The sequence below is a fragment of the Callospermophilus lateralis genome, chromosome 16 (genome assembly GCF_048772815.1).
Source record: "Callospermophilus lateralis isolate mCalLat2 chromosome 16, mCalLat2.hap1, whole genome shotgun sequence".
NCBI classification, from domain to species: Eukaryota; Metazoa; Chordata; class Mammalia; order Rodentia; family Sciuridae; genus Callospermophilus; species Callospermophilus lateralis.
This window is the reverse complement of record NC_135320.1, coordinates 59313622-59328341: the sequence shown is the minus strand read 5'-3', so window position 1 is coordinate 59328341 and position 14720 is coordinate 59313622. Positions and strand designations below refer to the sequence as shown.

The following is a 14720-nucleotide window of genomic DNA, read 5'->3' as shown; positions in this document are numbered from 1 at the left end:
TATATTTCTCATTTCATCGAAGTTCACTGGTTCTTTCAAGTCTTTGGCCTATCTAGTAAATTACCTTTGGTAGATAATTCAATGGTATCCATTGCTAAGTAATCTTGAAAACATTAGTAGTTTACTTCTCTCAATGCAGAACTAAGGCCTCTACAAATAATGACCTAGTCCATTATGAATGACAGGGTAAATATTAAAGTAAATGATTTGTGTAATCATAGTATTTCACAGTCACCTAAAATAGCATGCATATCTTCATGCAAAATTTAGCAGGCAAAACACAAGTTCCATTCAATCACATCTATATGGTAAAAGATTTCAAAAGTTTCACTATACTAAAAGCAAAAATAATAAATATCAAAGCAGATGGCAATGGCTCTAATACTAATTAATAATACATTAAAATGCTGTGTTGATAAAACAAAAGAGCAAAATGACAGTGAAAGGGAAAAAAGAAAAACAACTTTTTCTGTGCAAATAGACCCAATTATCTGCCTTTTGCCTGGGATTCAAACTATTAAAATTTAATTTTCATCCCAAGGAAAATATATAGAAGCAATTAAATAAGCCAATCCAAACAATTGTTCATTATTTGTGGCTTATTATAACATTACAAAATTCTCTCATGCGACCATAGACAAACCATTCCTTTGTTCCTAAGTTTTATTTTCATTTACTTATTTTTTGGTATGCTGTTAAACAATAAAAACAGCAAAGCAAGCAAGAGGTTTTTTTTGGTTGGTTTGTTTGGTATTATTTTGTTTTTCTTTTCTGCACCTTAAGAAATGCTACATTGACCCTTGAAATGCCCTGTCCTTTTAGTATGTTCTGTTTTAATGAGTGACAGAGAGCAAACGAAGACCAAATGAGCAGGTTAAAAGGCAGGCTCCACAATCTCAGTACCTTATCACTATGGCTATGCTCCTCGTTAAGGGTTGTGCTACTACAGGTATCTACCCCAGAGTCCTTAATCTGAGGTTCAGACCATTCCAAATCCTCTTCCAAAGAGTGGCCACCAAAGTACATCATTTTCTTTTGTCTCTCAGACCTGATGTTAGAGTCCGACAAAACTGCCTGCTCACTAGTTTTTCTTTTTCCCTTTTGACTGTCCCCTACAGGTATGGGATAAAAAAAAAAAAATACAAAAAAGAAAACATGCAAAGGTATAAATAAAAAGGAAAAGTGAAATGATAACGGAAATTAAATAGTAAGGCTCCACATGTCTCACCAAAGACATTGGGGAAGCCTCACTGCTATGCCAAGACGTATGGTCCAACCAGTTGTAATCCATGTCTCCTGTGAGAGTCAGACAGATAAGAGTGCAGTAAAGGAGACGGCGAAAAAAAGGACAGACAGAGACATTATAAACATATTAATCTGTGTGATCCTGTCTGGTTTCAGGAACTTTAGCACTCATTACATATACCAAGAGAAAGCTAAGATTCCAAGTGAATAAAATTTATGGAATGCAGAATACAAAGTTTATGTACTCTGGACAGACCCTACAAAACAAAGCCCCGAAAGAAGAAAAAAGGCTAATAATAAACAAGAATAGAAACAAAACAAAAAAAAATGGATATTCTGAAAAAGACATTCTTGGCTATATCTGTTTCTTGTGCTATTTTCCCCCATACTGACCTAAAGACATGAGTTTATTCTCCAAAGACTAATGATCATTTTAAATAAATTAAACAGTGGTTTGCCAATAACTACCATTTCAAAAGCCAAATAATTAAATGTTGTTCCTTGAATGCAGTATCATATTCTATATAATGGTGAAACCTCCTCAAAAATTTGAGTGTTAAAAAAATTGGTTACACAAAAGATTAAATTTATAATAGTTAAAATGAAATAAACTACTTAAATATCATGAATTACTTAATATTAATTTGAAATAACTCATCAACTTTTTTCAGAAATTGTATCCTTGTAAAAAGTAAATTTTTTAAAAAAATCATTTTGTCAGATAATTTATGTAACTGGCAACTAAAAATGAAAATTCATTTTACAAATTTAATGTGTTTCTTATTTGTCATATTTGAAAGAACTTCTTTTAAGGCTGTATATAAACATATGTTTTTAAACTTTATTTATACTTTGATTTATTTAAAAATATTTATTGCCTTCACTTTCTATTTATTGTGCTAAACTCTAGTGTAAGGGGTAAAACAAAGAAACATGCTTACAAAACATTTAAACACAATAAATCATCAGTTCAAATAGGAAAAGAACAAAATCCTATGTGAAGGTATAATAAGGTCTAATTGATATTCTGGCGTTACAAAACACCTCTAATGTAAAGAAGTTTAGGATGAGAACAGAAAGATGTGACCTAATGGGTGTAAGGAAATAGATGAAAAATGGAGGAAAGAGCATTCAAGGAAAAACTAACATTAGCTACTGTAAAAGAATGGAAGAAACACCAGTGTGCCTAAACTAAAAAGAACGAGAGAAAGAATATCATGCTAAATAAAACTGGTAAGGCTGCACTTAACAGCTTAGATAGGTACTTCTATGCCATGTTAAAGATTATAAATTTCAATCATTGAAGGATTTTAAGCAAAATTGGGACATGATCTGATTTATGCTTCAAAAGGGCATGGAGGTAAGAAGGATAGTAAAATGAATTGGACACTATTACCCTATGTGCATATATGACTACATGACCAGTATAATTCCACATCATTTATAACTAGAAGAATGAGAAGTTATACTCCATTTTTAAAAAGTTACAAACCAGGCATGGAGGTGCATGTCTGTAATCCCAATAGCTCAGGAGGCTGAGGAAGGAGGTTCGCAACTTCAAAGCCAGCCTCAGCAAAAGCGAAGCACTAAGCAACTCAGTGAGACCCTACCTCTAAATAATCTACAAAAGAGGACTGGGGATGTGGCTCAGTGGTTGAGTACCCCTGAGTTCAATCTCCAGTTAAAAAAAAAAATTACTTTAAATGTGAATGGTGTGTGTGTGTGTGTCTGTGTGTCTGTCTGTGTGTGTGTGTGTGTGTGTGTGTGTATATATGACATATTTAAACATATGCATATATATACATATATATACACTAACATATACATATATATATAACATATACATATAAATATATATATATATTTAAAGGGTAGTTCTAAGTACTGTATAGTGACTAGAATGGAAGAAACCAAAAATTAAAAGGCATTTGTAGTGGTCCCTGGGAAACATTATTATAACCTGAACAAAGGTGATGGCAATACACATGGTTAAAAGATAAATAAAAAATGAGAGGGTATTGAGGAATTTGGGGGTAGAAATACAATGCTAAAAAAGATGGAAGAGGGGCTGGAGTGGTAGAGCACTTGCCTAAAAAGTGTGAGGCACCAGGTTCAATCCTCAGCATCATATAAAACAAATAAATAAAATAAAGGTATTGTGTCCATCTACAACTAATATATACTATATGTGTGTGTGTATTCTTTTTTTAATCAAGATTCACTCACAGGTTTCTGAACATTAACAACTGAGTCAAAGAAAGAGAATTTATGAGATGGAGAACATAAAGAACAGCACTTTTTGTTAGGGAAAAGGTAGGAGGGATTACTCTATTTCATTGAACCTTACAGTGAGGCTTATAAATTTCAAGATACTAAAATGCATAAATATAATATTTGATTCTGTGTATATAATTGAAATGTTCATAAGTATTCAAGTAGGCATGTAGAAAGCAATTAATCAAGCTGTAATAAACCTTAGAAAGCAGTTTTAATCTTGAGACACATAAACTGAAAATTATTATCTTATAGACAGGATTGAGACCATTTAGGAATAGAAGGTAAAAGAATGTGTGAATACCCAGACTAACTCCAAAACTTACAGTTTGATTTAAGAAAATATTAAATTGAGAAAGAGCATGTAAAGAATGAAAGGGGGAAGGAAGGAGATGAAGAAAAGTCTCCAAACCAAAAAGAAGAGTTTCCTAAAAGGAAAGAAAAATTGACAATATTGATAGGTTTCAACACATCAGATAAGATGAGGAAATGAAAGTCTGCATTAGATTTTGCAACATGAAGATTAGGGCAGATGTTATAAAGAATGGTTAGATAAAATGATAAAAATTAAAATCACACTGAAATAATTGAGGAACCAAAGGAAGTGAGGAAGTAGAATATTTCTATGTGGATGACCAGTTCTCAAAGTAAAATCCCCACAGTAGCATCATCAGCATCATCTGGAAACATTCTAGAAAATATTGACCATTACCCCAATGAATCAGAAACTATTAGTGGGGCTGAGCAATCTATGTTTTAACAAGGCTTCCAAATGATGACCTCAATAAAGATTGAGAGCCACTGGAGACAATTAAAAGTTTCTTTATGAAGGAGAATGAAACTATATTATCTAACATATATAAACATATACTAACATATACAAAACATATACAAACATATAGAAAACATATACAGACTTACACAAAATACAATTTATATATGAACCTCATTCTTTAACCTATGAAATCAGAGAAGTGCTTCTCAACCTTTTCATGGTACAAATAATCCGAATTTTAGTACAACACACTGAAGTAAATGAAGATGACCAGCCCAGAGGATACTTATGCTCCTTCCTGGTGGCCACTCAAAAAGCTGAGAGTCAGGGCTAGGGTGGTGGCTCAGTGGTAGAGCTCTCGCCTAGCACGTACAAAGCCCTGGGTTCAATCCTCAGCACCTCATAAAAATAAATAAAATAAAGGTATTGTGTCCAACTACAACTAAAAAATATTTTTCTAAAAACTCAGAGTATTTTTATCTCAGAAAATCTGTTGCCTTTTCAGCATGTGTATTGTTCCACAACAAGGCATTGATAAATCAGTGAAATAGAGAGAAAAGCAGGATAAGCCTGTAAATCAAACTCTTATATCATTTATATGAAGGTTAAAGAACTCAGCTCACAATCTTTCTTCTCCCACTTATGCTTGTGACCTACTAAAAAGGCAAAAATGTGGTTATTTTCTCTGTAAATAAACAAACTGCATAACCATTTGTAGCTAAAGCAAAACCATCTGATTGACCTTTAAAAAAGATGTCATATATGATAGGCACTGAATAAACACTTATAGAATGAATAAAAATTAGTGTTGCTATAAAAATTACATAATCAATGTAAATTACATAGAAAATAATTTTAAAGTATCAGGACAATTAATGTGCAAATAATTGTATAATTATATACATATATTATGTAATAATTATATTGTATAGCTTCAAAGGGCAGAATTAAGACAATATCTTTGTTTAATACAAAAATGTATTTCTGGGATTTCCAGTTCTAGAACAAAACTAAAACACACACTCACACTCACAAATGAAAGGGAAATTTTAAAACTAAAAAATAATTGAAAATTAAAATAAAATGTATAGGACGTACTGTAGAATGGAAAGGATAGAGGAATGACTCGATTATTGATTTTAAAGGTAGAATAACAAAACTCACCTGATGCGAAAACACACTAAAACTAAATAAAATCACTCATTTTGAAATGCAAATTAAAATAGAATGAATGGAGCCTCAAGGACCTTAGAGACTATAGCAAAAAGATTTCACATTCATATCATGTGTCCCCAGAAAGAGAGGAGAAAATGAATGGGCTAAAAAAGTATTCAAAGAAATAACGATTGGGAAATCTCTCAAATTTGGCAAAGGATAGAAGACTTCAGATTCAAGACATCTGTAATCCCAGAAGCTTTGGAGGCTGAGGCAGGAATACGCAAGTTCAAAGCCAGGCTCAGCAAAAGCAAGGTGCTAAAGAATTCAGTGAGACCCTGTCTCTGAATAAAAATACAAAATAGGGCTGGGAATGTGGCTCAGTGGTTGAGTACCCCTGAGTTCAATCCCCAGGAGGAGGAGGAGGAGAAGAAGAAGAAGAAGAGGAGGAGGAGGAGGAGGAGGAGGAGGAGGAGGAAGAGGAGAAAGTAATAGTAGTAGTAGTAGTAGTAGTAGTAGTAGTAGTTACATAAACCAGAAGAACACAAAGAAATCTGCATGAAGATATATCATTATAAAATGAAAAATAACAAAAGAAAATCTTAAAAGGAGTGAGAAAAAACACCTTACCTAATGGGAAAAAAAGTTTTTTGCATGACAGCAGATTTCTCATCAGAAACAATGGAGGTCGGAGGAAGTAACACAATGTTTTAATTGCTGAAATAAAATGAATATTAACCTAAATTCTAAATATGATGAAATTATCTTTCAAGAATGAAAAACATTCTCAGACAAAAGAATAAGAGAATCTGTCACCAGCAGACTTACCCTAAAAGAATAGCTAAGAGAAGTTCTGGAAACAGAAGGGAAACAAAAAAGTAGAAACCTGTAAATACCAAGAAGGAATGAAAAACATGGTAAGCAAAAATAAGTATAAATACATTAGACTGTCCTTCTCACTTGAATTTTCTAAATTATATTTGGTGTTTTAAGTACAAAGTATACATTGTCTGATGTGGGTTTTCAATATATACAGGAAAATTTTAAGATGATTACATCATAAATGGAAAGAGAAAGAAACCTAAATACAAAGTTTCCACAATTTATGTAAACTGGCTAATTATAAACACTGTACAAGTTAATAAGTGTTTATTAAGTACATTAACAAGAGCAATCACCAAAATATGAAAAGAAATATACATAAAAACACTTCAGAGAAATCAAAATGCAATTCCAAAATAAAGTTCAAATAAGCTACACACAAGAAAAAGAAATCAGAAATGAAAAAGGGGAAACAAAATAAAACAGAAATGAAAAACAACATTAAAAGTGCAGACCAATATCCGTCATGAATATAGACATGGAAATCCTTAATACGATATTAGCAAATAGAATTAGCAAATAGAATTCAGCAATATGTAAAGAGAATTACACACTATGACCACCTAGGGTTTATTTCTGGACTTCAAGACTGATTCAATATTTGGAAATCAATGTTAAATGAGGAAAATCAGATAATTTTTTCCATTGATCATCAATGAAAAAAAAACACAAAAAAATAAGGAATAGAGGGGAACTTGATCAAATGAGTAAGAGACAACAACATAAAACCCAAAGTGAAGATCTTAATGATGAAAGGTTGAATGCTTTATATGAAGAGAAATTTTATCAAAGAGCCTATCTTTATTTGTAATAGTCAAAAAGTATAAGCACTCAAAACATACTTCAACAGGAGAATGGCTAAACAAACTGTTGTGTATCCACAATATGTAATGCTACTGAGTAATGAAAAGGAAAAATATGGATACTTAAAAATGGATAGATCTCAAAGGTATTATGCTGAATGGAAAAATAAATCATAAATCACAATGTTGTTGAGAAAATGTTTTAAATCTATGACATTTTGAGATTTTTTTAGTGGTTGGCAGAGGTGTGGGGATGAGTACAATGTCACTACAAAGAAGCAGTATTTGGATGATGTTTGTGGTGATATGAAAATTCTGTATCTTTGTATCAGTGGTGGTTACATAAATCTAAATATATAAGAAAAATGTCCTAGAACTACAATAATGTCCCCATGTGTGTAGTTCCACTTTCTGAAGTCTATTACCTGCAATCAATCATTATCAGAAAATATTAATGGAAAATTTTGGAAATAAACAATTTCCACATTTTAATTTGCTGTTCTGAGTAGTGTGATGGAATTCATATCGTTCCACTTTGTCCCACCCAGGAAGTAAATTATTCTTTTGTCCAGCATATCCACTCTGTATATGCTTTCTGCCCTTGGCAGTTGAAAGAGACCATACTCAAACACCTTGTAATACAGAATATTGTTATCATTGTTTTATTTTATTATTAACTATTGTTATCCCTTATTGTGCTTAATTTGTAAACTAAACTTCATCATGGGTATGAATGAATAGGAAAAACAGTATTATATAAAGTTTAATATTTAATAGAAACCCACTAGAGGTCTTGGAATCTACCCCTGCAGATAAAAGAAGACTACTGTATACAAATTACCCCAGTGTCATTTTCCTGGTTTAGATACAGGCTGTAATCATTGGAGAACACTAAGTGAAGGGTATAGGCGACCTCACTATAATGTCTTTGCGATTTCCTGCAAATCTATGATTACTTCAGATAAAAAGTAAAAAAATAATGTGTTGGTGCCTTCATAGTCATTTCCCCATCAATAAAGGTATTTGAATAAAAGGCCAGAGTAGCTCTTGTTAGCATGCTTTAGAGAAGATCAATGCTTCAGGTAGGAAATCACAGTAAAAGTACACTAAATCCTATCTAATGAGGATATTCAATGATTCTATCTACACAAGTTAAACATATTTTAAAATGATTACCTAGCTATAAATAATCAAAAGATGCAAATCTTAGGTCTAAGATCTTTCTCTTTCACTTTTTCTCTCTTATAAAATACAAACTAACATCATTGTGTATTTGTTTATATTTTTTTAAAAAAGAGAGAGAATCTTTTTTTTTTTTTTTTTTTTTTGGTAGATGGACACAACACAATACCTTTATTTTTATGTGGTGCTGAGAATCGAACCCGGGTCCCACCTGTGCTAAGCAAACGTTCTACCGCTGATCCACAATCTCAGCCCCGTGTATTTGTTTATATTTTAAACATAGATAAAACAGTTTAGCTATTCTATTTATTCTGTTTTTTTCCTAAGTTAGTAAGACAAAAGTTTATTAACTTTTTATTTAACTGTTTTTCATTATTTTAGGCTACTAAAAGTTAAACTTAAATAGTATAAAATGGAATTCTTAAACATACTTATTTTTTAACTTAATCAAGCTAAATAACTCAAAGAATGTGGACAGCATTTTACATTTAGGGCTATAAAACCCATGTTAAAACTACTGACTCCAATCCATGCCAATTTGGTGATTGAGAAAGTCACTTAATAAATTAGATCTCACTTTCTCATTTGTATGAAAAGAGATTAATTTTGATATCTCACAGTTGTTGAGATGTTTAAAAAAGATTACAGTCATGAAAGTTCCTTGCAAATTGTAGGGTCATACTAATATTGATAGTATTCTCATCTTTATTGTAACTTAAAAATAATTCTTTCATTGTAAATAGGTAGAGAAAATTCAAATATAATACTTTTCTTTTTCCTCTTATTTCTCTTTTTATTAATGGAAAATATTAATGGAAATATTTCTCTTTAACTTCTCAGGATCCATATGCTGGCATACTATTGACCAACATGTATTTCATGCAACAGAATTCTGCAAAATGTTAATAGGCTTTATTAATTTAAAGGTACTCCAGTCAAATAAGTTTGTAAAATTCTTGATTCATAATTAAATAGATTTCTTGAGTGCAGGATTTTTTTTAATGTAGTAATGACAGTATTCTTTGTTAACAGGATTATATAACATAGTTTTCTACAATCTTAATTTACACACAGAAGCTGCCTCACAGGACAAATATTCCAGGAACTAAATTTTGAGAATTAATGTTGAAACCTACTGGAGGAGCAGTTTCCCTCATAGGATAGTGAGTAAAATTGGTAATATGAGTGTCTTTCCCACCCCAAGGAAAATGTGTACTATTAAAGGAAATTCAAAACCTTGCTAAAAAATAATAGTCATAATAAGAGAATATTATCCAAAGCAATGGTTTTCAAACTATGTTCCATGCAATTACTTCAGAGGCAACTACTGGAATGTGGGCAGATGACTATAAAGGGGTGCCTAGTCATACCCACTTCATGGTCCTCATGTCTTTGTGTGGGACCTATGTCTTGTTCCTAACCAAGGGATGGAATGTCACTCCCATGATATTATTAACACTCAACCTTGCTAGTCAACTTGCTTGAGACACTCTCTTTGCTGGCTTGATGAAATAAGCAGCCATAATAGAAAGCCCATGTGGCAAGAAACTATACGCAGACTTTAGGAATCTGGGGCAACCCCTAGAACTATGGACATTATAATATGCATCATTTGGAAGGCAGAAGTGTTACCATTAAATGATGACAAGAATTTGATGGTAAGAACTATCCTTTCAAAAATGTTATAGTATAAAAAATTGTTTTGTGGAATCAAAAAATTATGGCATTTTATGAGGAAAAAAGGAATTATTGAGAAAAAGGAATAGCCAGGCGCATTGATTCATGCCTGTAATCCCAGTGGCTCAGGAGGATGAGGCAGGAGGACTGCAAGTTTAAATCCAACCTCAGCAAAAGCAAAGCACTAAGCAACTCAATGAAACCCTGTATCCAAATAAAATACAAAATATGGCTGGGGATGTGGCTCAGTGGTTGAGTACCCCTGAGTTCAATCCCTGGGAAAGAAGGAAGGAAGGAAGGAAGGAAGGAAGGAAGGAAGGAAGGAAAGAAGGAGGGAGGGAAGGAAGGGGGAAAAAGGAAAGGAAAGGAAAGGAAAAGAAAGGAAAGGAAAGGAAAGGAAAGGAAAGGAAAGGAAAGGAAAGGAAAGGAAAGGAAAGGAGAAAGGGAAAGGGAAAAGGAAAAGGAAAAGGAAAGGAGGAAGGGAGGGAAGGAAGGGGAAAAAAGGGAAAGGAAAGGAAAGGAAAGGAGGGAGGGAGGGAAGGAAGGGGGAAAAAGGGAAAGGAAAGGAAAGGAAGAAAAGGAAGAAAAGGGAAGAGATTAGAGAAAAGAATAGATAGATAAGATATAATACCTGTTGGTATATGAATATAGCAGGTATGGCTACTATAGGAATATATATATATTTAGAAAATGGCAAGTAGTAGAATATTGGCAAATAACCCTTCCCAAAATCAATAGTTGTACATTATTTCATTAAATAGATCAGTAGTTCTCAAACACGAAGTCCTAACACAATTGTAAAGTGTGTCACAAGTAATGATAAAGAAAAACAGTTTATAAATTATTTAATTTTAAAGTAAATATTAAGTTAGAATAGATTCAACTTTGCATCTAAATTGATGTCAATCTCAAGTATTTATGTGAGAGGAAATGGAAAGGAATACGGCTACTATAAATCGTCCATATCAGTAGGGAAAAAATATGAGCTGAATAGGACTTTTGTGTCATAGTATAAAAAATTTCTGAGAATTGATTATCTTTATTAGCAATTCACAAAATTAATTTCATCAAATGTTAGAAAAAACTGTTTTGTGTAATACTGAGAGAAAAAGAGCTGCCAGTTTTAACCAAAAGATGCCATTAATTATAGGATTTGTTTTAATTTCAGACATAACAAAGCTAGAAGAAAATATTTGGTATAGATATGATGAAATAACTATACTTCATTCATGGCAGTTACTTAAAGAGAATTATTAATCAGAAGACAAAGATAGAATCCACCTTGTCCATGAACTGGCTTACAACTTTAAGTTAATCATTTTACAAAGCAAAACATTTTGTAAAGATCCCTCTCCTCTAACGTGTGATTAATAAATAATAATTAATTGAGTGATTTATTGATTGAATAGCTATGCATTAAAATTACAATAAAATCACCACCATCCTAAAATAATTATCCTGAATTGAGTCTTGGTTTCAGGTTTTATTTAATGGTAGTTGTGACATTTATTGACTGCTTAGTATGTGTCAGGGACTGGAATAAATAGTAGGGTAGATTGGGTTTTCCTACAATATCTGAATCATTTATTACATATCCTATTCCACATACTTTTGTTACAATGTGACAATAACACTTCTCAATTGAGAGACAGGTGTCTACATTTCCCACCTCCTTGACCCCAGGAAGATCTAAGACCAAAATAAAATTTTGAAGAAGCCCCCTCTGTGGCTATGTTTAAAAGACAGCTTGGTTTCCTTGTGACTCTTTTGTAATCTGTGTTTTACAGGCTGTGAGCCAACATGTAAGAAATCCATTTCTCTGAAGCTACCAAGGTATAGAATCGCACGGAAAGCAGAGAGTGAACCCCACAAGGTATCTGACCCACAGATACCATGAGACTACTGAATGTTATAATAAATAAACAAAGCAAATAAAGTTTTGGTTAACATAAAAATGCTATATGCACTGTTTTGGAGTAATTTGTTTTAACTAGAATATGGACTCTACATGATCATCTTATTTAACAATAACCACTAGAGCTAACTAATAATAATGTTATTCATTTTACAAGTGAAGAAAATAAACTAAGAGGTTAAAATAACTAGCCCAAGACCAACTCATTAGGACATAACACAGCCAGGATAAAAACCCCATGTAGTCTACAAAATCCAGTCTTAGTCCTAAATTAAAATTAAATTCTACAAAATTATTATTAAATGGATTTGATCCTATTTAATAACACAAAGTTTTTACATAAGTCAAATCAACATTTATGATATTAAAAATAATTCTTAAGTACTTACTTTGCAGTGGATTTTAAATAGTTTTAAGGACTCACCTAAAATGGCTTAAAATCAATCTAATGCCAATAAGTAGGAAAATAAAGCATTAGCAAATCCATTATTTAAATCTTAATAAATATTTCTTACCAATTAGAATATATTAATTTAATCTAAAATGGGATAACCTGATCTCTCAAAATTCAAGTAGAGGACCATCAGAATGTGTTTTCATCAGTAGGTATAAAGTCTACTTATTTATTATTATCAAATTGTGTTAACTCTACAATTCTAATTTTATATTTTCCTTAATAACTTTCATTTAATTAGTATTATTTAATGCACTCAGAGTTTTATAGCCAAAGTAAAAAAAAAAATTAAGCTAATATATAACTAACATGAATCACACAATATTGGAATAAAAGACTTAAAACATTCTTCATTCATTCACTCATTCCTTATTATATACTTTCATTTACTTATTCTTAAAAATTTTGTTGAGAGCCTACCACACACCAGGTCTCAAGTACTTGAATAACACAGTGAAAGAGGGAGACAGATCCCTACAGGATCCCTACCTTCAAGAGGTTACAATAAAATAGAAAAGAAAGAATTCAGAAGCAGCTCAGTATATGGGATCTTAATTTGAATAATTCTTCAACTCTTCTAACACAAACACCTACACTGTCCCTCCCACTCTCATAGACAGGCATTTCACATTTTCTCTAGCAATAGAATTCGAACTGCCTTTTTTTTTTTCAATTTAGATTCTGAGATAGTGGCCCTGTTGTTTTTTCCACATCCATAAAATAGAATCATCAAATGGAGACAAATCACACTCTCAGAACCAATCATACTTATCAACCTACATGTACCTACTTTATATATTCTGCCTTTCTTACTATTATTATGTACAAACTATCCCCATTCATATTGCAGATCACCCTACCCACTAGTACACTAAATCTCATTTTCATAACATAAAGAGAGAAATTGTGCACTTTCACTCTTACACAATCAATTTATCCGAGCCTCTATGCAGCATCATTCCCATTAAAACACAGATATGCTGTCTTATCTCCTAACTTTAAAACAAACAAACTCATTCTATAGCTGCCAATTCATTTTGATGTTGTTCCAATTCTTCCCTTTTCATTTTTTCTTGAATCTGTTTCAAACTTCTAGCCCCACCACTCCATGGAAAGTGCTCCTTTTTAGGTTACCATCACCACTAACTTCATCCTGCTTTGGTAAATTCAGCAGTTATTCTCAATCCTCATCTCAATTTATCCATAAGCAACAACTGGCATAATCAATAGTTCTTGAAATGCTTTCTTCAGTTGGGATTCTGGAACATCCCCCTTTCTGGTTTTCCTCCTACTTCACTGAACAGTTATCCTCAGTTACTTTTTTTTTCTTCTCACTGCCATTTCGGTATTGGAATATTCAATAGTTTAATCTTCAGATCTCTTATTTTACCCAGAAATACTCTCTCAGTACCCTCTTCTGGTTTTAGGGATTTAAATGTTATACATAGATTGACAGTTTCCACATTATATATCCAAACCAAACCATGACAGTGAGCTCCAAACTGGTATAACCAATAATTTACTCACCAAATCCACTTAGATATCTAATAGGAAACTCAAATATGTGTGAACATGAGCCCTTGATCCTCCATTCCACCCCTGTCAAAAAGGTGCATCTGCCACAATTTCCTCATGTTAATCACAGTTCCTTCTTTCCACTTGCTCAAGCAAAAATCTTTGGAGTCATTCTCCACTCTTCTCTTACTCTCACACAACACCTCTAAACCATAAGAAAATTGTTTAGAAAAATCTATTGGTAATAATTCCCAAATATATCCAAAATTTAGACAAAGATACTATACTTGGGGCTGAGGTTGTAGCTCAGTGGTAGAGTGCTTGCCTAGCATGTGTGAGGCACTTAGTTTGATTCTCAGAACCATATAGAAATAAATAAATTAAATAAAGGCCCATCAACAACTTAAAAAAAAAAAGAGGTAAAGATGTTTATTACACCAACTGTCAGATTTAACCCTTTAATCCTTAAAAAAATACTCTGCTTCACCAAAATTTAGTCTGGCTTCTAAAATTTCTCCTAGATCCATACATAAATTTCTTATAAAAATTCAGTTATAGTAAAGATTGGTTAGCTTAACAAGAATATCCCACCCTGACCATCCTAGATATCTGATACAGTTCCTGATCCTCCACCATCCTCCAAGTAATGTCTGATCAACTTCATTTAAGTGAGAATTCAGTTGGGAAATTTTGGCCAGAATTCTCCTTAATCCTGATGTTTCCTTTTAGTAATTTTTTCTCTAGTTATTTTTCTTCCACTGACTCCCCTATCCCAGCTGACTTGGGTATGAATTCACATTTGCCCATGCTATATTCAAAATTGAACACTAGTTTTCACCATCA

At 32.4% G+C, this 14720-nt stretch overlaps 1 protein-coding gene across 37 annotated transcripts in view; it reads right to left on the bottom strand.

The window, feature by feature from the left end:
- The window catches only part of Rims2 (regulating synaptic membrane exocytosis 2), a 551056-nt gene that overhangs the window by 259305 nt on the left and 277031 nt on the right, over positions 1-14720 (bottom strand). For 27 of the 37 annotated variants that reach the window (XM_076836166.2, XM_076836176.2, XM_076836171.2 and 24 more), the window contains one exon: positions 1229-1296. In XM_076836166.2, the coding sequence (XP_076692281.2) occupies positions 1229-1296 (68 nt within the window). Of the gene's footprint in view, positions 1-903; positions 1113-1228; positions 1297-14720 lie in introns of all 37 variants that reach the window. The other 10 variants (XM_076836162.2, XM_076836172.2, XM_076836169.2 and 7 more) reach the window with 1 other exon arrangement.